The sequence below is a fragment of the Hippopotamus amphibius genome, chromosome 2, assembly GCF_030028045.1.
Source record: "Hippopotamus amphibius kiboko isolate mHipAmp2 chromosome 2, mHipAmp2.hap2, whole genome shotgun sequence".
Classification (NCBI taxonomy): domain Eukaryota; kingdom Metazoa; phylum Chordata; class Mammalia; order Artiodactyla; family Hippopotamidae; genus Hippopotamus; species Hippopotamus amphibius.
In genome coordinates this window covers 152,801,155-152,825,934 of record NC_080187.1, presented here as the reverse complement: position 1 = coordinate 152,825,934, position 24,780 = coordinate 152,801,155, and the positions used below count along the sequence as shown (strand labels likewise).

Genomic DNA, 24,780 nt, shown 5'->3' with positions numbered 1-24,780 from the left:
TTCAAAATCATTGAAGGCTCTTAGATCTTTTAGGGCCCTGGCAGCCAGCCTGCCATTTTACATTCAGACTCAGAACCAACAAATTAGCTCAATACCCCGGGCAAAGCAAAAATGCAACGGCAAGTGTGGTGCCTCAGTGACACCCTTAAGGCAAACACCACTTCTAAGTGCTGCAGAGGCTGAGCTGCTGTGACTTGGTTCGTGCAAATGGCTTGTTGCCATCCTTTTCACGTGAACAAACAACTTGTCTTTTCTCAGAGTCGGCAATGTCAAAGGGAATGATGTAGGTTGGAGTGAGGCCACCTCTGCCATGAGCTGATCTGAGGGAGAAGGAAGCCTGGCAGAAGGAGAAGGCAGTGGCCAGCAGCGGGGTTCCTGGGCTCTGAGTCCAGCTCTGTCCCAATAGGCCCGTGAGCTGCAGTCAGGCATTCTGTTTCCCTAGGTCACCATTTCCTTAACAAGCGGGTCAGCCCAGCCTGGGGTTTCTAAAGCAGGGGCTTCTCATGCTGGGCCCACAGGTATCTGTATGCCCACAGGTGGCCCAGGAACACGATAGTATGTGGATATGGTGTGCATTTTTCTTTTCTTTCCCCCCCTTTAACATTACATGTGTATCTGTGTGTATATGTGCATGTATCTAGGTGTACATGTATGCATGTATATGCATGCAAATATGCATGTGTATATATGCATATACATACGCATACCTGTATACAAGTGTATACATTACGATACACAATATATTCTGACACAAATAAAAGTGCAAAATGCTTAAACATAATTTTGTATATAACATACATGTTATATATATGTACACGTATGTCTACATAGTGTACTAGGAATTAGAATACTGCAGATGAAGTTTGAAATTCTACCACTAACTAGAATTTGATGTGGATCCTTCCAGCCCAGGCTTCTACACTTTTACTACCTGTGTAAGCATTCAAAAATATTACAAAATGGGTTTTTTTTCATTTTTTTTATTTACACAAATACTATTACATTGTGCATCTGCAACTTGCCTTTTTCATTCAACATTATTTCTGAGATTTATCTATTTAGATACATACCTAGCTCACTCATTTCTAAGTACTGTTGAGTACTCCATGGTGTGACTATTTTGATTTATTTCTCCATTCTTCCACAGATGGATATTTAGGTTATGTTTCCCTGCATTTAAAAATGCCCCTTGTAGACATTCCCATATAAGTCTCCTGGTGCATTTGTGCAAGAGTTTCTCATCTTGAAGCCAAGATATGGACCTGCTGATGTGATTTGATCCCAAATTGCTCTCCACGTAGTTGTACCCGTTTCCACTCCATCAGTAGCATCTGAAAGTTCCAGCTCCTCTACAGCCTTGGCAACACTTGATGATAACACTTTCCTGGGCTGCCAATCTGATACGTGTGAAATGGAATTATTGCCTTAAGGTGCATTGCCCCAACAGCTCCCGGGGAGGCTGGGCATCTTTTCTCAACTGGGTTTCCTTTTCACTCAATTCCCTATTCATATGCCTCCCCATTTTCCTACCTGGCTTATCTTTTTTCTTATTGATTTATAGCTTTTTAAATAATCTACACATTAATATGTTACATGTTATAAATACTTTTTCTACTCTCTCATTTGCTTCTCAACTGTTATGATGCCTTTATTATACAGAACTTTTATTGGGTCAATCTCTTCCCTTTTTTATTTGATCTTTTTGTGTCTTGTTTAAGAAATCCTTTCCTTTCTCAACCCTCCTACGCTATTGGTGGGAATGTAAACTGGACAGCCACTATGGAGCACAGTATGGAGGTTCCTCAAAACACTAAAAATAGAGTTATCATATGATCCAGCAATCCCACTCCTAGGCATATATCTGGACAAAACTATAATTCAAAAAGATACATGCACCCCATGTTCACAGCAGTACTGTTCACAACAGCCAAGACATGGAAACACCCTAAACGTCCATCAACAGATGACTGGATAAAGAAGAGGTGGTATATATAAACAATGGAATATTACTCAGCCATAAAAAAGAATGAAATAACGCCATTTGCAGCAACATGGATGGACCCAGAAATTATCATACTAAGTGAAGTAAGTCAGAAGGAGAAAGACAAATATCATATGATATCACTTATATGTGGAATCTAAAATATGACACAAATGAACTTATCTATGAAGCAGAAACAGATTCACAGACAATAGAGAACAGACTTGTGGTTGCCAAGGTAGAGGGGGTGTGGGGGAGGGAAGGGCTGGGAGTTTGGGGTTAGCAGATGCAAACTATTATATATGGATGGATAAAGTCCTACTGAAGAGCACAGGAAACTATATTCAATATCCTGTGATAAACCATAATGGAAAAGAACATGAAAAAGAATGTGTGTGGTGTATATGTGTATATATATGTATATATATTTATATATATACATATATATAAAACTGAATCAGTAGTAATTAACACAACACTGTAAATCAACTACACTTCAATAAAATTAGTTAAAAAAAAAAAGAAATCCTTTCTTTTCCCAAGTCATAATGGTCTTCCAGGACAGTTACACATTCAGGCTCTCATTCCATCTGCAGGTGGTTGTTACGGAGTGTGAGCTGAGGGTCTGACTGCCCTTCCCGGTGGAGAGCCAGCCCTCTCAGCACCGTTTACTGAACTGCCCAGCCTTCCTGTCCACGTCAGCCTCTTCTGCTCACACACAAGCTCACACATATGCCTGGGTTGGAGCATCACTGGGCCAAGGAGGAGCTGCCATGATCACTACGGCTCCTAGCGGCAGAGACACTGTCCCCCCATCGTCCTTCTCAGAGTCATCGCTGCTATTCTGAGGCCTTACTCTTCCTTTGTGTGATTCCATATTCCATATAAAAACCTATCGGCACAATGACTAGATGACACTGAATTTACATGTTAACTCAGGGGTCCTGTGACAGTCAGCCCTCCCATCATGAACATATCTCTCCATCTTCTAGGCCTTTTTTCCCCAATACTTCTTTAAAATGTTTTGTAATCTTCTCCACGAAAGTCTTGCGCTTCTCTAAGATTTATTCCTGAGTCTCTAACAGCTCTTATGCTGGAGGGAATTCTAATTCCTCCCGTCTTCGCAGCTCTGGCCGTTGTCGGGCGGCTCCTGTTGATGAAACACCCACTCAGCTCTCTCATTAGTTCTAACAGTTGGTCTCCAGGTTCTCCTGGATTATCTGTGGGGCTAATTTTGTCATCTGTCAGGAGTGATGTTTGACTCTTCCCAATCTTTATTCCTTTTTTTCATAAACTGTGTTGCGTTATCTGGGACCCCCAGTATAATGATGAGTTGAGAGGCAAAAAACGGCTCATTTGTCTTGTTCCTAATGATGCATATTTTTAAATGGAGAGGATCCAGACCCTTTGTCAGACTCTGAAAGGAATCCATGAGTCAAGAAAGGTGAATAACCACTGGTCTAATCTCCCTTTGCACCACATAAAACAAACAGAATCAGGTTATCGGTTGTATGAAAGAAAGAAAGTAAAGCAATCAAGCCAGAACTTGTGCGCAGCAAAGACCCAGGAGAAAAAGAGTCAGGGCAGGTACCGGACATAACACTAACTACCCATGAAGGGTTTGGGGAAAGAGTCACCCAAAGGAGACCTGGGACCAGAGAACGTAGCAGGAGATGAAGCTCATGGAGCACAACTGTCGGAGGTGACACATTCTTGCTGTGTGGACACAAACAGCTTCCAGCTCTCGATTCACAGGGGTTCACTCACCCATAAATCAAAGCTAATAATATCTACATTTTATTTATGAGTCACATATTCTCCTGGCTGAAAAAAGCAAATAAGGTTTTTAAAGAGTTCTTATTGAGTATGTAGAGGCTGGAATGCTCCAGGCCTTTTCCACATTAGCAGTGCACTTGGGGGAGGTGGGGAGGAAGGCCGGTTTGGGAATAAAGAGTAACAGGCCCTCCTTGAGTAATCACACACACACACGCACACACCCGCCTCTGAGACAGCTCGTAACCCAAATCACCTAGCCCCTCAGTTTGTGAGTGCCTCCAACACCAGCCCCAGCAGCACGCCCACCACGCTGAGCGATCAGGCTGTGTGCAGTCCACCCTGGCTGCCCTGAACCGAGTGGGGAGCCGCTGAGACGCTCCCTAGGAAGTCCCAGGTGGAGGGGTACACGCCCAGAGGAAACTTCTCTCCCACAGGCAAAGTGAGGACAGCAGACGTCACACACAAGCAACTCAGTGAGCAGGACAGAAGTTGTTTCAAAGATTGGGCGAGGCTGGGGGCTGGCATTTCTGCTCCCCGAGAACAGGAGTAGTGAAGGGGAGTCACCATGCCTCTCTCCTGCAACGGCTCCACTTCGGTTCCCCTCTGCTCGTTTAATTATAAGAGCCAAAAACCCAGGTGCTTTGCAATTTACCATGCTGTTTAAGAGTCACTTTTAGCTGAAGACAAACTGCCACCTGGGCCACTGGGCAGAGCAGCCAAGTGTGGCAGGAGCAGGGCCCTAAGCCAACAGAGGAAGCAAGGTGTTGGATGGACACCAAGGAGACCCTTCTCCAGTCTGGACCACGAACCAGGGACACTTAGGAACCACAGGGAGAATCGAAGCCAGTGCTACCCAAAGGCAAGTCTTAAATCACAGGATATTTAGAGAGACTTGAACGGTCAAAATACAGTAACAACAAAAAACAAAAAGATATACAAAGGATATGATGAGTTCTCTCAGACACTGCTCAGTGGTGCGAAGTACAGTTCAGATGGGCAGAACCTTCTTTTCCAGTGGCACATCTCACATTAGTAACATCCGCCCTGGACTCAGGATGTGAAGAGATGTCATTTACATTAGGACCACGCCACACTTCGCTGGCTTCTGTCACGGATAATGATGGAACTAAATTTAACACTGCCTGGCAGTAGGGTTTGAGTTACCAGCAGGCGCGTCCCTGTCACTCCACTTGATCCTCTAAGTGCGTAGTTTGTAGGAGATTTGCTCACCGCAACGAGAGTTCCCCTGGTGGGATCACACACTTGAGCCCGCTGTGGCCCCTCCACCTGCCATAAATCAGGAGCAACGCGCCCCACTGCCACCCCGCTGGCTTGGGGGAGGAAAAAGGGACCCGCATCGGAGGTCCTTTGGAGTTATGGCGCCTTCGTGCCTGGGGCTTGTTCTCTCTTGCCGACAGCAGCGCTGAGGGAGAGGCCGCGGGAGGGCTCCTGGCTCCCCCGCCAGGGTGAGGCCCTGGCAGGTGCTCTGCTGCCAGAAAACACGGGATCGTCCCAACCACCGCGGCGGTGCACACTGTCACGGTCCCGACAGATGGAGTACATGGGAAGTGACTTGCCTAAGGTCACACAGCTGGTATGCAGAGAACTACCATCAGAACCCCGCTCGGAGGCCCAGAAACAAAGCCAACGCCTCCCACCCCCGCCGTCGCCGCCGGAGGCCTGTAGGAGTTGCAAATGCAGGATCCCCCGCTCTGACCCTCGGCGCGGCTGCCGGGTCCCGCGCCACCCGGAAAGCCTCCCCGACCTCGGCTCCCGAGCGCAGGCACCGGCCGCCCTCCCTCCCGGAGTCGCGGACACAGAGGGAGCGTACACCACCCCCGGCGCCCCACCCCACCCCCGGCGCCCACACAGGGTTCGGAGCCCCGCGCCCCTCGTCGAGGTCGGAGGGCTCCGCGCAGAGGGGCCGGGGCCGGCGACGGGACGAGCTCGGGGAACACGTAGGACGGCGTCCGCCACGGACTCCCCTCCCGCGCGGCGGGGCAGGTGTCCGCGCCCGGGGTGCTGCCCCCGTAGCGCCGGGCCTACCCGGGCGTCCCCGCCGAGGGCCCCGCGCGTCGCGCTCCCAGACGACTCCCCGCAGGGCGCCCCCTCGCGCCGCGCCCGCCGGCGGCCGGAAAGTTTTGGGCGCGCGGGGCCGGCCGCACTCACCTGGCCCAAGTTGAGGTAGCCGTGCGCTGCGGCCACGCGGTCCGCCGCGGCCGGGCCGCCCAGCACTTGCACCGCCCAGTGGTTGGTGTAGACGGGGCGCGGCGGCGGTGGCGCGGAGCAGGCGGCCGGGAGCGCGAGCAGCAGCAGCCAGCGCCAGGGGCGCGGAGCAAGCGGCCGGAGTCCGGGCCCGGCGGCGCCCGCCGTGTCCGTGTCCGTGTCGGTGTCCGCGTCCCCGGCTGCGGCGGGGGCCCGGGGCGGCGGCCGTGGCCCGGGCGCGGGCGGCGCGCGCGGAGGCATGGCAGCGGCAGGCTCGCGCGGCGCCCGAGCGGCGAGTGCGCCGGGGGGTGGGGTGCCGCCTTTTAAAGCCGCTCCGCGCCGGGGAAGCGCCGCCGCCGCTGCGGGCGGGAGCGAGGGAGGAGGCGGCGGCCGCCGCGCGTTCCCGCCCGCGCGGCCCGGCGGCGCCCTGGCCCGCGCTCGCCGGCCGGCACCCGGCCTTCGCGCGCCCCAGGCGAAGCGCCCCCCTGGAACTTCGCGCAGACTTCGGGGGCGCTCGGGACATGCGTTCCCTGGTGGCCGGGAGGGCTCGGGGCGTCTCAGGTGAGTCCTGTTCCCAGCCTGGCGGGCTGCGGGCCGGCGCCCCGCTCCTGGGGGCAGCGTGCGCCTCATTCGCCTGATGGTGTTTGACCTTATGTGCGCGAGGCCTTGCGCGTCCCCGCGTGAGACAGCATCTCGCCCTGGGTCCTGGGTTCACGGGGGAAGAAGCCACAAGGAAAGACGGGTTGGGGCCCGTTCAGAACTAGGCCTGATGTAAGGGGCACGGTGAGAGGAGGCAAAGACGTTTGGCAGATTAGCAGGCTTCAGGAGGAACCCCGGGGAGCAGCCCCCAGGTTACAGCCCACCTGGGGGTAGACAGTGCTGGTGGATCCCGAGCTGTCCACTTCTGAGTTGTGTGATCTTCGGCAAGTTGCTGTCCTTTCTGAGCACAAGGCTCCACCTGTGAATGCGGGTGACAACAGTTATCTACCCAATGTGGCTGTTTAGAGCATGACAGGAGTGCTGGCCATGCAATCAGCTGTTGATACATGTTCGTTTGTATGAGCCCAGGGCCTGCTGCATCGTAGGTGATCACTAGTTGTATAGACTTTTAAAAGCTCCCGCTGACCTGGGACCAGTCAGTGGGAAAGTAAGTGGGACCATCCTGGCCCCTGCTGCCTGGAGCAGCCTAGAATCCAGTAGAGACTTATTTGGTGCACCTGGAGAGCTATGGAAATGTTCACACCTGGAACAGGTGACTGGCGAGGGTCTCTTCTCCCATTCCTCCTAAGGGGTGTTGGTCCCAACTGCCCACATGTGGAAAGCAAGCCTCTCCCCTGATTAATACCAGCCAGCGGGGAAACAAAAACTAGGCCAAGAAGGCCTTGAGGTGGGAAGGAATAGCCAACCTGATGGTCTGTCTCCAGGAGCAGTCCCTTGCCTTTGGGCTGCTATAGAGAGCTCACTGTGTGAGTCTGTAGCTTGGCAGGTAGAAGGTAGATGATGAGGGGTAGAAGTGGGTGGGGATATAGCAGGACCCATGTGATGGCTTCCCCAGGTCCTTTCCAGCCTCCCTCTCCGGAGCCCTCCGGTTTCGTAACCCACATGATTCATCCTTTCTGCTGACGTGAGTCACCCCAGTGGAGGTGGGAGAATGGGAGGCCCAACAGGGACCAGCCGAATCCTTGTTCATAAGTGCTCCTGCCAGGGGCCGCCTCTTGGGATCTGGGGATTGATTTCCCATACGTTCTTACCTTTTCTGCACTAAATGCAGTTTGTCCTCCTTTCCCTCTCCTGGCCAAGTGGGCTCAGCTCCCTGGGCCTGCCCCACAATGCTGAATGCAGGCCCTGAGTTCCCCTCCTGCAGAAAACAGCCTAGTCCTGCCCACATGAGAGACAGAGGCCCTAATGGAGGCCGGGCTGCCCTGAGGGAGATTGCATCACCCCAGTGGGGCAAAACAGCACCCAGAACCTGCAGCCTGACTCTTCCCGATGCCCCCTTGGCTGCCCACAAGAGAAGGGACACTGGATTAAAGGTCTCCCTTTGTCACTTACAAGCAATACACCTGTCACTTTTCTGGGCCCTGATGGCCCTGAGACCATCCTTCAACCCTGTCCTGGACCCTGTGTTGTACTCCTTCAAGTATGTGATCCTCTTTAAGCTAAAGCTACACTGCACATAATCTAAGTTATTATGAAGCGGCACATGTCTCCCAAGAGAACACCCCCACAACAGCGGTGATTTTGACAGACAGAGATAAGGGTTTTTCCATAATAATATAGTAGATTAAGGGATTCAGCCCACTGAACTGAAAAGAGACTAAAATGCATCTGAATTTTTATTTGGAGGGATCAGAATTTATTTTATTAACAGACCTGCTCATTTTGGGCTAAACTTTCCATTTATTGTGGACGTGCCCAGACAGTATCTTGGCTTCAATGTTGTCGGGAGACCAGCTTCCAAAAATGAACATCTTAAATCAAAGCACCTCCTGTGGGTTTCCTATTGATTTACAAGGTGACAGGACAGCTCAATCACAGAAGGACCAGCCCTTTGCATTGTGACAGAATCTGGAATAAGACTTGGCTGGTCTTCCTGCAGGGAGGGGATTTACCACTCACTCTGGCTCCAGCTCTCCAGATGGCCCTTGAGGGCTGCACAGCTCTGTAGGGATGGGGAGGTGGGGCCTGCTGCTTCCCTAGACTGAGGTCAGCAGGCCTGGGGATGGACAGGACATGGACCAGAAAGGTGACTGAAGCCAGGAAATTTTCCAGTTTTTTTTTTTTTTTTTTACTTTTATTATTATTTTAAAATTATTTTTTGGCCACACTGTACGGCGTGTGGGATCTTAGTTCTCCGACCCGGGATCGAACCCATACCCCTGCACTGGAAGCACAGAGTCTCAACCACTGGACTCCAGGGAAGTCCCTTCAGAAGTTTTAGAAAATGCTAATACAAAGATGTGACAAGAGGAGGCGGCTCACTGGGAAGATGTTACTGAATTACATGTTCTCATGCCCACAGTTGATCCCTTTACAGTGAGTGCGGGATTACACAGCTGGGGCCAAGGGGTGCCCAGTACAGCCTAGACCACTGGATAGCAGAAGACTTCACATAGCCACTTGGGGTGTGCTGAAACAAAATCTGATCCAGAAATTACCTTCATTCAGTCAACAGACACTTGACTGAAAAACTGCATTTTTGGAAATATGCTCAAAGAATGTCTAATGGACACCACCTTCAGGATGTGGGAGAAGAGCCTGCACTCAGCAGAGCTTCACCACTACCTGTGTGTAACCCCAGGTGAAGTCATTCTAGTATCCTCTGCTGGAAATGGCAGTCATGATGCCGTCCCCATGCAGGGGAGCTGTGGGGCTGGTCAAGGCTGATGTGGGCCAAGCCCCTTGCCCAGCCTGGCACCGAGTACACACTGAACAAATGGTGACAACGGTGACCACTGCTGCTGCTGGGCACCAGGAGCCTCCAGTGGGGTAGGATGGGTGAGGCTGCACACTCTGTCCCTCTCTAGCGTTCATGGGTATGTAAATGTCCTGTCCTTCTGCCAGGCCTAGTTGCACATTTTTTCACATCTTATTGCTGAAATTGGGGAAAATCTCACAGTTGGTATTTTGTGATCACCACTGGCCTGAACCAAAATTGGCTTCTTCTCAAGAGGCTTTGTGTTTCCTCCTGCCAACAGTGATCTGGGGCACAGCTCCTGAGACCCCTTGGGGACCACGTGGGTGCTGTGACCCCCCCACCCCCACCCCAGCTGAGAACCCGCTTATGGTTCAAATGATCAGTGGCAAGGGTTTCTCCCTGCCTCCACCATAGCCAGGGCAGAGGCCAGAGGACTCCTTGCTGTCCCTCTCTGGCAGTGGGTTTATTTCCCGTCTTCTCCTACACCAGTAGTGCAGCCTTTCACTGGCACAGCTTCATGGAAGGGTCCCCATGACACTTCCCAACTTGGACACTTTTCCTTTCTCAGTAATATGTCAAATCCTGATGCATCTTCCACTCAACAGCGTCTTTTAGATTCGATGAATATGGCATTAATGCCTCCAAGACATATTGCAGTAAAGATACCTGTTTATCTCTCTCAAATGTATTTGACCTTTTTTTCTTGTAGCATCTATTAACATCCTAGGACTTCCCTGGTGGCACCAGTGGTTAAGAATCTGCCTGCCAATACAGGGGACATGGGTTCGATCCCTGGCCCTGGAAGATTCCACATGCCATGGAGCAACTAAGCCCATGCACCACAACCACTGAGCCTGTGCTCTAGAGCCTGAGAGCCACAACTACTGAGCCTGCATGCTGCAACTACTGAAACCCACATGCCTAGAGCCCGTGCTCCACAACAAGAAAAGCCACTGCAATGAGAAGCCTGCACACCACAATGAGGAGTAGCCCCCGCTTGCTGCAACTAGAGAAAGCCTGTGTGCAGCAGCGAAGACCCAATGCAGCCAAACAAAAAACAAAAAAAACCCAAAAATCCTACAGCAGAGGTACAGAGAGTGCAGTGTTTTCAATGAAAATCTGTTGTAACTCCTTTGGCAAAGCAAAGGCTCTTCCATTGCCTGGTTAGTGTGAATTTTCAAACTCTACCTTTCTGTCAGGAGAACACCTGGATGCTTTAGACTACACAACATGCAGAGGTGTGATGCCCGATGGGACACACAGAGGCATTCTGTAGAGCTGACAACCCCACCACCAAACCTGGATAACACACATGTCCCCGGCCTGGGCAACAGGAGGTGCTGACACAGATGCCACACATAGCGAGTGAGATGAGGGAAAAGAGCAGACCTCTGCCTCCTTCCACCCCTCCACGTACCTCCCCCATCCTCACCCCGCCGCAACCCCAGTCCCAGAGAAAGCTTCACCTAGCCCCAGGGCTTCTACAAACCAGCAGTCCCCACAGCTGACTCCAAGTCTTTTTACCCCAAATCCCTCTGTCTGTGGCAGATCAGGGGTCTTCCCCTTCCCTGTCTTCTTGCTCCACCTTCCACTCTGTAGTTATTGCCTGTTTATCTCATCATCTCCTCAGTGTGGGCTCCGATTCATATTGGACTGCACTCCTTTCTGGGGGCGGGGGGTGTCTGACCATCTGCAGGTGGTGTAGAGCAGCCCGCCCCACTCCCACCCACTCTTTGCCTCTCTGGTTAGACTCTGCCTTTATATCTAGATCCTCGTTGTCTTAAGAAAGACTCTTGTGAAAACTGCTTCTCCTGCAAAACAATTATCCTGAATCTAGCAATTAGGTATCTCAGTGTTCCTCTCATAAACTCCCACATGGAAATTTAGTGTCAAACAACGAATTCAGAAGCAAAAAAAAGCTGAAACTCCCTCAGAAACTCTTCCCAACTAAGGATGAAAGCTTTGCTGTTTCTCTGGTTTCCCTTCTTGCCTTCACTCCCAGGAGGCTCAGCACCCCGTGTGAGAGAAAACCACAGTGGTTTACTTTCTCCTTGCTGAAGCAGTTAGGACGCCTTTGGTTATAAGTACTAGAATATCCAACTAAAAGGCACATGGACAAAAAGGATGGCTCACTATTCCATGAACAGGAATTTGGTGAGAGGTAGATCCAGGGTTGTTAACTCAGCAGCTCAGTGATATCAGGGCTTAAGATAGCCTTCCTGCCCTTTGCCTGGCCTTCTCACAGACAGCGATAACTGCCCCACACTGGAGCATCTCAAGATAAGCCTCCAAGAAAGGAAGGGCAGCAGTGACCTTCCCTCTCCTGACTGTCTCATCTCCCTAAGGGGACATACCTAATGTCCAGTCCATTTCACCTCAGGCCCCACTGACCCAAACTGGATCACAAACCCTCCCCCTCCCAGGTAATCATTGACTGAGTAAGTGGCGTTGCCCACGTTGGTTTGCATCAATCTTGGTTTTCCTCTTGGGTAAACATCCCTGCCCCAGACTGAGCAAAATCAGAGATCTGCTAGCAAGACGCAGGTCCAGGAAGGCTGCTGGGCCTACCATCTCCTCCCCACCCTTTCTATTTCATCACCTTCATATAGATTCAGACTGCAAATGCATATTTATTGAAAGGAAGGCTGGAAGGGAGGGGAAGGGAAAGAGGGGCCCCCACCCCTACCCCCATGCCAAGCAGACCCCCAGGATCGCACTGCATTTTACCCAAGCCCAGCATATGGGCAGCAGGATCTGCATCTTATTCCTGGGTGAAGACACCATTCCTCTGATGCCAGGATGAGTTCTGGCTTGGTTGCCTGAGCACTCTTTCCAAGTGAGAGTAAGTTAGGAACTTGCGCTCCCCACCCTCACCTAGTCTGGCAAACAGAGCGAGGCCGAGGAAGGGGTGGCAGTGGGGGCTACAGGCACAATCTGCAGAGAAGAGCTTGAAATCGAGTCCTTTCTAGACAACCACTGTCTCGGGAACCCGGCTGGGTGCAGTGGAGGAACTGGCTGCTGGGGCCAGAGGCAGCAACACAGTCACTCCTCTGCGCTCCCACCCCCTCCAAGTTGCCCCTCCCTGGTTGCCCCAAGTCCGCAGGGAACCCTACCCCACCCCCACCCCATGGGCTCCTGCTCCAGCAATTACTGCACACTCATCTTATCCTTTCCCAGATCCTTCCCTTCATCTGCACTTTACCCAGCGCCCCCCACCCTACAAAGGTGCCCTCACCCCACCTCCCTCCCCTGGCCTTCACCACTGAGGCCTTGGAGAAGGTCACCTGGCTCTTCACCTGAGGGTCACTTTGTACCTGGCTCTCCATGGACTTGGCACCTGCACCCGCAGCCAACCTCAGAGGGAAAACCAGCCACCCGACTCCCTGACACTCGCCATTCACAACTCTGCAGTCCAGAGAATCCCCACGCTTTCTCCACCTCCCACCCCGCCCCCACCCTCACTCTCCTGAGGCCCCTCATTCTTCTTCACCACATTCTCAGGGGAGACCGTCCTCTCCCACCATGCCCGCACACTCTGTGTCCCCACCCTGCTGGCCAAGGGGGTCCCCACTCCTGCTGAGGACTCCACTCCTGAGGACTCCACTCCTGTCCCGGGCGCCCCACCTCGTGGTTCTTCAACGGTGTCACTGCACCAGCTGCGGAGTTCTCGCTGTGCACAAACAAGCTGTCATGACTCCATCATCTTTAAAACAGCAATAACAACTAACTCTCCAGCTAACCTCTCATTTCTCTTTCTCCCTTTATAGCAAAACAAAACTCTCAAAAAGTTGTCTCCACCCACTGTCTCGATTTCTCTCCTGCTGTCTCTTAAACCCACTTCAATCAGATCACCCCCACATCCTGCTGGCTGTCACCACTGCACCGAGTTGCTGAATCCAGGAGCCAGTTCTCAGCCCTGGTCCTCGGAGCCCTTCCTGCAGCACATGACCACTCCTCCCTGAAGCCTTTCCCGCGTAGCCTCCAAGACACCCCTCCCCACCCTGCTGGTCCCCCACCACAGAGGCTGTTTCTTAGTCTCCATTGCCAGGTCCTTTTTACCATTAAGGGCTGCAAGCCCCAGTTCTTGGTTTCTTCCCACTTCCCTGCCCACCCGCCCATAATATCAGCCATTCTCATCACTATGGTGCCATACAGGCTGATGGTTCGCCAGCTTGAACCTCACACTTGAGCTCCAGACACTGAGGACATCTCCCCTCTGCATCTAAGGCTCATCACACAAACTGAGCTCCTGCTCTTCCCAGCCTCCCACCCCATCCCCAGACTTCCCACCGTGGTAAAGGGCAGCCCCAAAGCCTGCAGCCCTCTCAACCCCTCCCCGAGGCTAGGCTCTCAGGGAATCTGGCCATTTCTACCTTGGAAATCCATCCAGAGCCTGAGTACTTCTCACCATTCCCACTGCCACCACCCTGGGCCGGGCCACCCTCATGTGTCCTCTGGTGTATCTCAGCAGTCTCCTAAATGCCCTCCCTATTCTGCCCTTGCCCCTTGAATCATCCCTCAACACAGGGGATCACATGAAACAGAGTCACATAGGCCACTCCCCGGCTCCGAGTCCTCCCCTGGCTTCCAGGCTAATGCAGAGCAAAATCAAAGTCCCTGCAGCCCAGAAGTTCCTTATGACCCACCCCCACCCTCCACTCCCACCACACACAACCCGTTGGTCAGATATTGGAAGAGCATTGAACTGGATGGTTTGAGCTTCCCGGAGGAAGTGATTTTTAAGCTGAGCTCAAAGAAATAAACAGGAAATACCCAGATGAGTGGACATCAGTCAGGTCTAAGTAAGAAAACAGAAACTACACCAAGTGTTTACAGTGGAGAGAACTGGTGACATGGGCGATGGAGGAGCTGAGATGGGTGAAGGAGGGACAACCCGGCATTAGCACCCCCACCCCCCCGAGTGTCGCCCGGCTCCAAGCACAGCGCAGGGCAGTCAGTCCGGCATATGCAAAGGCCCTGAGGCAGGAGGAAGGTGGTGCAGTGAGAGAACTGGAGGAGAGGCAGAGGGGCAAGGGGCACTGATAGTGAAAGGAGGGTACCCTGAGAGGGGACAGGAGGCTAGGCTGGGGCAGCGTCATCAGCGCTGACAAGAATTTGGAGTTGATGCAAAGAGGAGTGGAAAGCTGAGGAGAGATGCTCCCCTGTTCTGACCAGCCGAGCTGCGTGGCTCTCAAGCCTGTATCTACGGCCTTTCCCATCTTCAGAAGGACACACCTTGGCTCCCACACCTTTAGCTCTTTACTCCACACCCTCACTGTCTCTGGCCTCTTAAACACCAGTGTGCTCACCTCTGCCCCACCCAGGCCCTGGCCTCAAAGGTTCCCTCCCCTGGCTCCTGCCTGGCTCCCCATCCCCCCCCTCCCCACCCCCTGGGATCCTGTCCCAGCAGAGGCCTCACCGTGCACAGGCAGGCTGTCAGGATAACTTCTGACGTGGCTCTCTGCTCCAGCTCACTGCCCCTCAACCCCCAGACCTGAGGCTTGGTTCCCATGCACTCTTAGGAGCCTACTTAGGCCATCGTGAATGTTGGCAGCCAACAGGGTAGAGACCATACTCCATGAGGCACAGCCTTCATGGCCTTAGCAAGCTGGCACTGTCTTTCTTGCTCTTCCTGCCCCATCATAGGACAACCATCTTCCCAGATGGACCAGCTCTTCAGGCCCAGGCTGCTTGACTTTCGACGCCTCCTCCCTGGGCGTGCCTTTCTCCCCTCCCCACCCCCACATGCAGATTCCTCCTGGCCAGCTCCTGCTGCAGGGCACCTCCTCCTTGAAGCCTTCCTTCACCGAAAGTACTCCTCCCATGCCCCAGCCCTCTCCATCTTGTCCCCAGGCAGAAATGCTCACCTGGCTGTGTTGCCTTATATTCTAGTACTGGACTCTCACACGCAGCTTGGTGCCGACTGGGGGCTGAGTCTCAGAAGCTGCTTTCCATCTCTCAGGGCTTCCTGGGCCCCCCTTTCCTCCCTGGTAGAAAGAAGCCTCAGACCTCGTGCCCTTCCCCTGTACAAACAAGCTAGAACCTCCTTCTGGGGGTTCCTACAGCAGTGTCTTCCAGAACCTTGGGAGGATGAGCTAGTCTGACGTGGGCAGGCAGGACTGTGAAGGGAATCCTACAGGTTTAAAAACAACCCACTGGAGCCCTGGGCTTTTCCTATACATGTGATAGCTGTCATCCTAAATGTCAATCTGTCCAGGTTAGCTATCCCCTTAGTATCAGGTGACAATAATTTTGCTAAAAAAGTCAAGACCAGAAGACCTGACTTAGATGCCCAGGAGCAGCAGCAGATCCAGGGCCAAGGGCAGTAGAGCTGGGTCTCGTCGACACCCAGCAGCCCTATGACCGGGGCGGGCATCAGGCTTGCCAAGCAGGGACTAGGGGAGTGCAGAGGGGCTTTACGATGAGTCAGTGAATCACGTGAAACAGGGGGCCTAGAGATGAGAGAAGCCTGGTGACCACAGGCCCCCGGAAGCAAAATGCAAAGGCACTCACGTTCCTTTCCACACACCGCTTTGATTTTCTGCTGACTCGAGCATTGCTTCCTGCAGGATTGCCCTAGTGCGGGCCCCGGAGCCTGGCCTCAGGCAGGGTGGGCAGCGGGCAGGGGTGTGGGCTCTGGGCAGAGGGTGGAATCCAGCCCAGCACTTGCCGGCTGTGTCGCTTTGGACAGGAAGCCTTGCCTCCTAGGCCTCAGTTTCCTTCGCCGTAGATAAGACTTAAAACGGTCCCTCCTTGGAGAGCTGGCAAGGTCGTTTGTGTAGGACTATGACCGTGCTGGCAGCAGGCTGGCAGCAAAGCTCTCTAGTTTGGCAGACACTGATGGGGGTTGTGGTGACAGCAGAAGCGTGGGGGGCGGGGGGGGGGGGCGCCGTGCCGAGTTACATTTAGATGTTACTAAAACCTAAATGGTTTCTATTATCTTGCTTGGATCTACGTGGTGGATTTAGGGCTTCCAAAAATCCACTAGAGGCTTTTTATATACTCTCTATTTATAGTCTAAACTCTCCCAAATCTCCAACCCAGCCAAAATCATTCCTGCTATGTTTTCTCTCCACCCAGACGCACCAGCAGCAAAGAACATAGCGGCATGATCTGCGGCCCCAGCAAGCCCAGCACTCTTTCCCCTCAGGGAGTGAGACCCAGGAACTCCTCTGTCCTGTGCGGGGCCACCGGCTGCCATGTCCAGTCCCTCCAGCAAAGCTACCTACTCCTGCCGTTCCATATGGTCATTTCCAAAAGGTGGAAAATTTGGTAACCAAACAATATTTCTGTGGCCCATACGATTTTGTGTCTAGCTCTTTTGGTCTGCATCAAGACCAATTCCCTTATTCTTTTCCTTTCTCCTGAGCACCTTCTCCACTAATCCTGTAAGCTGATGTTTCATTACAAACCAGCAACATGGAGCAATGTGCTCCCGCCAAGCATGTAGCGGATCATAGGTGGTCACCCTCGTTCACTCAGTCCCCACCCTTGGGAACCTTCTCACTCACAGCCAAGATGCTGTGCCTCTCAGGTGAAAGTTCATAGAGGACTTGGGGCACAAGCAGTACCACAAGACAGCAGAGCAGGAAGTGAGCTCAGGTCCTGTTCCCTGGAACAGGCAGGGGAGGGTCCGGACGGAGCAGCGGCCTGGACAGGAGCAGGAGAGGCAGCAGAGCACTGTGGTTAGAGCAGAGATTCTTGAACTGACCATCTGGGTTCTCATTCCAGCTCTGCCATTCCTAGCTGTGTGACCTCAGGCAAGTCAGTTAAGCTCTCTGGGCCTGGGTTTTCCCAACCGAGAATAACATGGGTGTAACATTTGTGTTTACCTCAAATGAGTCTATGTAGATAACGTGGTTTGACTTGTGACCTGCGCTTAGACAGTATCACATAAGAGCTGTGATTATGAGGCCAGAGGCTGGGAGACATCTGATTGCTACCTGTAAATACAGATGCTGCAGAAGTTTGTGTGCAGCTGTGTGAGCGCACACGTGCCCAAGGCCAGCCAGCCCCACGGCACTGCTCCATGGAGACAGATGCTCCACACCCCAGACCCAGAAGGAGCATGCAGTGCACAGCCCCGGGGCCACCAGGAGGGAGCCAGGCAAGGCAGGAAGGAGGAAGCGGGGCCAAGGAAGAGAAACACGCTCATGTCCTACTGAGACCTCTGCCCGGCTTTTGCATACATCTGTGTCTCATTTGTTTCTAAAACCGGCCAGTACAGGGGTTATCATTCCTCCTGTTTTACAGATAAAAGAGTCGAGACTCACAGGGAGGAATGGCCTTGCGTAAGGCCTCGGACACCCCTGAGTGAGCCAGTGAATGTTCTAGTCGTGGTGGAGGGGGTGGTCGTGAAGGCACAAGACAAAGGCAGAGGAGGAAGTCGAGTCACGCCCAGAGGTGTCTGTCCCGTCCCACAGACAGTGAGCGAGATCCCTGGATGACGGGCAAGACACAAGGGTCAGCAGAAATGGGTGACAGGCATGGAAAAGTCACTGCCTGTCAGTGACCATCTGTGGCATCTCCCTCCCCCCCAAGGGCTGTGCTCCTGGGCACGCAGGGTCCCTCCAGAACTGCCCTCCAGGCTACACCGTCACCCCCTAGAGGAGACCGAGGAGGGAGGAGCAGTGTCTGGACCAGCTAGCCCAGTGAGGCCAGGACCGAGGCCAGAGTTTCCAAGCTGGGGACCCCCTAGGGGGGCCACCAGCCCCAGAGCTGCCTCCACCCTCTGCCTGTGTCACCTCCCTGTCAGAAGAACTAAAGAAAGTGAGTCCCCTGGGTGGTGGCAAAACTGGTCCTTTGGAATGGAAAGCCCAAGGATGCACCCACACCCCACAGCCTTCCTCCAGAGGCAGCGGCGTGGCCACATCTGAGGACCAGCACCGTCCACCAGCCTGGGGTTCATGTTTCCATAGAGCAGTTGTGGGACTAGCTGGCAGGCTTGTAGATAAATGCAAGATGCCCAGTTAAATTTGAATTTCAGATAAACAATGAAAAATTTTTTCAGTATAAATATATCCCACACAATAGTTGGAATATACTTATACTAATTATTTATCTGAAATTCCAACTTACTTGGCTGGCCTGTATTTTTATTTGCTAAATCTGGCACCCTTACATGGGGACCAAATGCTTCAGCTGGAACTGGGGAGGGGAGGGTATCGCTAATCACTTTACGAAAGACGTGCCAGGTGAAGGTTTTGGTTTAAAAATTCAGAACACTTTCTGATGGGGCCAGGAATCAAGGCAACACAAACTATTAAAAGTGTCTTGCTTTCATCTTTTTGATGCCTCTCTACTGAAGGACAAGACACTCTGTCTATCCAGGGTCTAGAAACATCTTTCTGCCCCCAATGTCTGTTTAGAAGGCAGGCCTACCCCTGCCAGTGGCATTTGGGAATTGAATTATACCTTCTTTTCTTAAAACAGAAAAGTCTTCTCTCCGGGGCAGCATTCAGGTGCCCGTGAGCTCTGGCATCAAGTATGAATATTCTCTTAAAAACTGTGGTGCACTTAGAAAAAGCATGTTATGTCAGCACTGGTGATAAGACAATTTATTACTGTCTACAAAAAGAAGGCTCTAATGACGTGGTGGAAGCTGGCTCAGCGGGCTGTAAATTATGAGCCATTCTCTCCCTGGCAGAAATAAATCCTCCTGTCAGACAGTCACTGTGCTCCCCTTGACGGCCAGTGGACTGCAGGAGTGGCAGGAGCTGCATGTCTAGGGAGCAGCCCCACTCATCCACTCAAACCCCCGCATGATCTCTAGTCACATCTTTGGGACACATACCCTTTTTTGACATAAAAGAATAACAAATGTTTACCGTCTTCAAAGAGGCAAAAAAGAGAGAGAGAGAAAGGAGGGAGGTAGAGAAGGAAGGAAGGAGGGAAGGAGGGAAGGAGGGAGGGAGGAAGGGAGGAGAGTTCATTGGGAAAGGAGCAGGATTTGAGCTCAGAAGGCCTCGTCGAAACCCTGCTTTGAGGGAAACTCCCTTCCCTCCTGAGCCAGGCTTTCCTTGGCCAGATAAATGAAGCAGCTGGGCTGAAGGGTAGACCGACAGGGACTGCTGTTCCCACAGGTGCTGTGCTGCCTGTGCAGCGATGAGCCTCCTGAGCGAGAAAGGGTTCAAGAAGAGCTGGGGCAGCACCTGCTGGAGACAGCGAGGAGGGGCCTCCTTCACCCTCCAGGAAGCGGAGCGTGGAGCGACTCCCAGGGCCAGTTCGCCAAATCCAGAACGCAGTGTCAACAGCCTCAAACCCCACCCACCGGCCTCTGGCAGAGCTAATGGGCACCCCACATCTTCCCTTCCAGTGGACTCACCACCAGCATCCAAAGGCGAGCTGTGCAATCAGCCCCTTCCCCTGAAGCCCACTGTCTGCATCCAGACAGAGACGTGCACACTGTGAACAAACAATATGGGTGATGGCTAGGCGATAAATGTGACCATACATGTCTAGTGTGTATGAGCCTGGGGTTAAGTGCTTCCACAGAATGGCTGAAGGATTAGTTGGCAGGGTTGCCAGACAAATACTAGATGCTGATAAACAACAGGAAAATTTTTTTTATGTGTATCCCACACAATAGTTGGGATATACTTATACTAATAAAATGATTTGTTATTTATCTGAAATTCCAACTTACCTGGCTGTCCTGTATTTTTCTTTGCTAAACCTGGCAACTCCAGGTGGGGACCAAGTGCTTCAGCTGGAACTGAGGAGGGCAGGGTATCACTAATACTTTAAGAAGAAGTGCCAGGTGAAGGTTTTGGTTTAAAAATTCAGAACACTTTCTGATGGGGCCAGGAATCAACACAACGCAAACCATTAAAAGTGTCTTGCTGAGCTCAGATATAGCACATCAGACATCTAGACAGATTAAAATAACACAAAAAATAAATAAAAACAAAGATATAGGGAGGGAGATCAAGACTAAATGGAACATCTGAGACCATCGTAATAACCCTCGGGGCCTCGGGCAACAGCACCACGGGAAAAGTGGTGGCACAGAAACAGCTCACGCCAGGGAGGTTTTGCAAGCTGGTGTATCAGGCAGGGTTTGGGTGACCCAGGAAGCACCCCTTTGCCTGCCCATCCCCCTCCCATCCTGGCCCCAGCGGGCTCCGCAGCGGGAAGAACAGGGGTGAGAGGCCCAGGCCAAGAGCGCCACAGTACCCATTTGCTGTGCTCGTCCCACCCCCCGCCCAAGGTCCTTCCCTGCTCCCACCACCCACCCAGGCACCCCTGCAAAATGGACAATTGTCCAAGTCAGAGGTACCCCTCCCAAATAATTCCTATTTCTTCTATTTTGTCATTTCCTTTTATCTCTTATCTGTCTTCTTGAGTTTTCAATTCTGTTTTTCCTGCATTTTCTTGTTACTTATTCCCCCCACCCCCAATGTTCTTCTGATCATCAGTAAGACACCTGTCCCTATATACAACCCAACATGAATTCTGTCTGTTGCCCTTTCTGCCCCATGAGACTAGGCACCCGTGAACGTTTCCACAAACTTAGCTTGGCTGGAACAGGTATCACTGCTGGTGCATCCACGGTGACAGACGGCACATGGAGCAGCCGGACACCAGGCAGGAGGCCGTGGGGACAAGGAGGAGTCCAGCAGGAATGTCAACAGCACTGTCTTCTAGTCCCAAAGAGGGGTGGGGGGCAGGGTTAAGGGTTAGCGACCTTTCTATATTAACTAGCCCTTCTGGGGATCTACAGAATAATGACAATGTTCAGACCATCAGCATCAAGGCTGTAAGCAGTCTTAGGGTTGTCTGAGCCACAGGTTAAAGAGAATCATGATAGAGTAATTTATTGAACTGTTTTCTAATTACCTGAAGATTGGTCATCCACATCTGTCACACTCGGGATCAGGGTGCCAACCACGCGTCCTGACTAATCTACGTTTTGTCAGGTTCACGCACAGTGATGGCTGTACGTGCCATCACTGGACCCAGAATTCTTCCTATTCTGTATTATTTTGTGCTTTTGCCCAGAGAAAAATGATAGATTAAAGCAGAAAAGCAGGTACAGGTTGTCCCCAAATGAGCACCTTAAAAGGCAAAGAGCTATCAAAATGTCAAACTTTTGCCACCAGCCCATCATTTGAACGCTTTTCCAGCTGAGCACATCTGCAGTGACACTGTCCCCTCCCTGTGCTCTGTCAGGTAACGGGGGAGGCTCCCTGCTAACCGTCACTGAGGACCTGGACCAAACCCTGACGGGGGATCATCCCTTGTGCTGGAGGAGCAGTCAGGATGCACCGTGTCAGTGGGTGTCTGGGTGCCTCAGACCAACCAAGCATTAACTGCCCATCTTGGCCCCATCCTCTCACATGGCCCTGATTCTGCTCTTCTTAGTGCTTCACATGAAGGCGACATGGTTTCTTGTTTTAAGTTAGGCCACCTCGTGCAAACAGTGGACACGCAAAGCTTTTCCCACAGATGCCCAAAGGGTCCGACCCACAGCCCCAAAGGCAAAGATAAGCAAGTGGTCATTAAAACTAAACAAGTGCAGTCAAGATAAGAGTCTAGGTGCTAGTGGAAAAGACAATGGCACTGAAAATAGCCTGAAGGGGCTGGCAAGATGGCCTGCATTTTTGGCCAAGCGAGAATTTTTTCCATGTGAAACCTGTAAGTGATGTACAGATTCCGCCAGCATCCTTAACACCAGACCGGTCAGAGTGTTCATTGATGCTGAAACTCAGGGGTCCCCTGTCCACACCGTCCTTATGCACCTTGGCTGTTGGGGTGACAGGTGTGAGCATGAAAAAGGAGAGCTCTTCGGGACTGTGCCAATGCACCTGCCATTTCAGAGGCCTTGGGACACTGGGCCTGTGACCTGGGCTGTTAGTTGGTGTGTAAGAGGTCATGCAAAGTAGGAACTGCCTCGCACAATGAGATGGGAGGGGAACTGGGAAAACAGGAGGCCATGGGCACCTGCCAGGTGGCAAAGTCAGCTGCCAGCTCACTGGGGTCTGTCTGCTGGGACCCAGAGGTGACTGCAGGGACACGTAAACAGGAAGCAAAGAGGGTCTCCAAGACTTTTGAACTAAACTGGGCTTTCTTACATGATTCTCTCATAAGACCAGCATGCAAGGGACTCTCTCTGAGCAGAGACCCCTGTAGAAATCTGTCAAGAGTGGAGAGTCCCGGCTGGCAGCTGGATCTATCACTAAAGGTCATAATAATGGACTTTCCAATATACTTAGTCTTGTTTTGTTTTTAGTTCTTCTAAATCACATTCTAGGACTTCCCTGGTGGTCCAGTGGGTAAGACTCCACACTCCCAATGCAGGGAGCCCAGGTTCAATCCCTGGTCAGGGAACTAGATCCCACACGCATGCCACAGCTGGGAAGTCCACATGCTGCAACTAAGGGCCCGCGTGTGGCAACTAAGACCCAGTGCAGCCAAAAATAAATAATACATTAAAATTAATATTTTAAAAAATCACATTCTACAAAAATCACTCAGCAATTTTGATTCTTAACTCAGACACTTCACCGTTATCATCCCCCTGGTGTGCGCACATACATGCGCGCGCACACGGCCATCAAAACAACACCATGTGTCCACAGTAAGATTACCCTTAATTTTGTGGTAGAAGTCCTAATAAGGAAGGGGCTGTCCCCCTTCCCCCCAGCGAGGCCACCATGCTGGAGCCTGATGGCAAATGGATGACAAATGCTGAAGACCCTAGTGTCCTGATGGTCTAAGAAATTGCTTTTCACTGTCAACATTTTCAGATTCAGTTCTCAGAACAAGGATGTATTCACAATGCAACTGCTCTGTGCCCGTCTCTGCCTATCAATAACCAGTGCTGTGGCTGGATGGGCCCTTGTGGTTCTTATTATGACTGCAAGACACCCTTCAGCAACAGCCATCAGGAAACTTCGAGAAAATAAAGGTTTATTACTTACAGGACCTGGAAATTACACAGCCACACAGAGAGTTCTTGGGCCTGGGGTTCTGCTTTTACTGGGGTTGAGGGTGGGGACCTAGGATTTCACAGGCTCACTCTTTACTAGTGAATTTAAAACATAAGATCAGGAAGAGAAAAAAAGGGGGGGGGCTCAAATGGTCAGTTATTGAAATCAACCAAGATCTCTAAAAGGGGAGCCTCAGTGGGGGAGGCTGCCTGGCTCTTTTTCCAGTCCTGTGGCTGGCAGTGTATTTACCGAGACAGCTGCCTTTGAAGTGGATGTCTAGGCAATCAGAGCATGGCTCAGGCACTTGCATTACCAAAAAAGAAAAAAAAAAACAAAAAAAACCCCACACAAACAAAAACCAAAAACTGTCTCGGCTTGCACTACATCAACCTTTTATTTTATTTTATTCATTTAAAGCATTTCAAAATGCTTTTCTGAATATGTGCGGCAGAAGAGGACATATAATGAAAATCAAAGACCACCCACTCCATTCCCTTCCCCACCCACAGTCCCAGAAACCACCATCTTTAACCATTTCTGCATTTGGCTTTTCTGGTGGTTAGCAACCTAATTTTAGCATACTATGTCTCTATCTTGATATTCAACTTGACTCCCTGCTAAGAAACACAGGCTTTAGCTAACTTACACTACACCCTCTTCTAAATTTTGAGGTACTATTTAAATTTTTCTGTTGGCTACCTTTGAAACATTCAGTCTCACACCTAAATCTTACATCCTGTTTTCAGACAATCTATTAATTTCTCTCAACTATACCTTGACAACATTTACATTGTCAGAGGTGATCATTTTACATACTATTTTATGATCCTAATTCTTTCATGTTTTGTCCATAGGCTGATTCTAAAAATCTAAAAAACTATAAACACTATGTATACTATTATGACTTTGTAAATATTGTTCCTTCAAAGTCAGTCAGAATGGTAGAATTTTGTTTCCTTCTCCATGGGTCCAGTGTCATTAACTACAAGAATCACAGATGGTCAATCATTAAATTCATTCACTGTTTTCCTTCACATTTAGATGTAAACATAAGCTTCTCACATAACTTTTTGTTCTTCTTGGAATTTTTATTTGCCTTACTTTTTCTTTGCGATTACCAAGCCTCTTAATCATACTACTTCTTGAAGCTTTTTGCTGGAACATATCCTACAGTAACAGAGCACTTTGGAGATCAAATTTCTGAATACTTATAAATCTAAAACTCTGTATTTTCTCACATGCATAACGATTTTCTTCATATAGAATATTGGGTTTTAAATTATATTTTCCAGAATTTTTTCTTAAATATCCAATGTTCCTGATAAGATGTCTGAGGCCAGTATTATTTTTGCTCTTTCAAGGATGACTTCTCTTCTCCTGGTAGCTTTAGGAATTTCTCTTTATAACTGATGTCCTGAAATATCTAGAGTCTGTATCAAGGCATGAATCTTTTATTCTCTGTCCTACCT

The 24,780-nt window shown here is 51.1% G+C and overlaps 2 protein-coding genes across 6 annotated transcripts in view; one reads left to right on the top strand and one right to left on the bottom strand.

Moving 5' to 3' along the window:
• Window positions 1-6,250, bottom strand: part of PCSK6 (proprotein convertase subtilisin/kexin type 6) — a 181,310-nt gene extending 175,060 nt beyond the window's left edge. For 2 of the 5 annotated variants that reach the window (XM_057720349.1, XM_057720350.1), the window contains exon 1: window positions 5,927-6,248. In XM_057720349.1, the coding sequence (XP_057576332.1) occupies window positions 5,927-6,223 (297 nt within the window). In that variant the 5' untranslated portion in view covers window positions 6,224-6,248. Of the gene's footprint in view, window positions 1-5,926 lie in introns of all 5 variants that reach the window. The other 3 variants (XM_057720346.1, XM_057720347.1, XM_057720351.1) reach the window with 3 other exon arrangements.
• LOC130844549 (uncharacterized) lies at window positions 6,222-20,015 on the top strand. The gene is made up of 3 exons (XM_057720737.1): window positions 6,222-6,523; window positions 16,461-16,652; window positions 19,463-20,015. The coding sequence occupies exons 1-3, from the start codon at window positions 6,222-6,224 to the stop codon at window positions 19,788-19,790; spliced, it is 822 nt and encodes a 273-aa protein (XP_057576720.1). The 3' UTR covers window positions 19,791-20,015.
• Window positions 20,016-24,780: the final 4,765 nt, after the last annotated feature.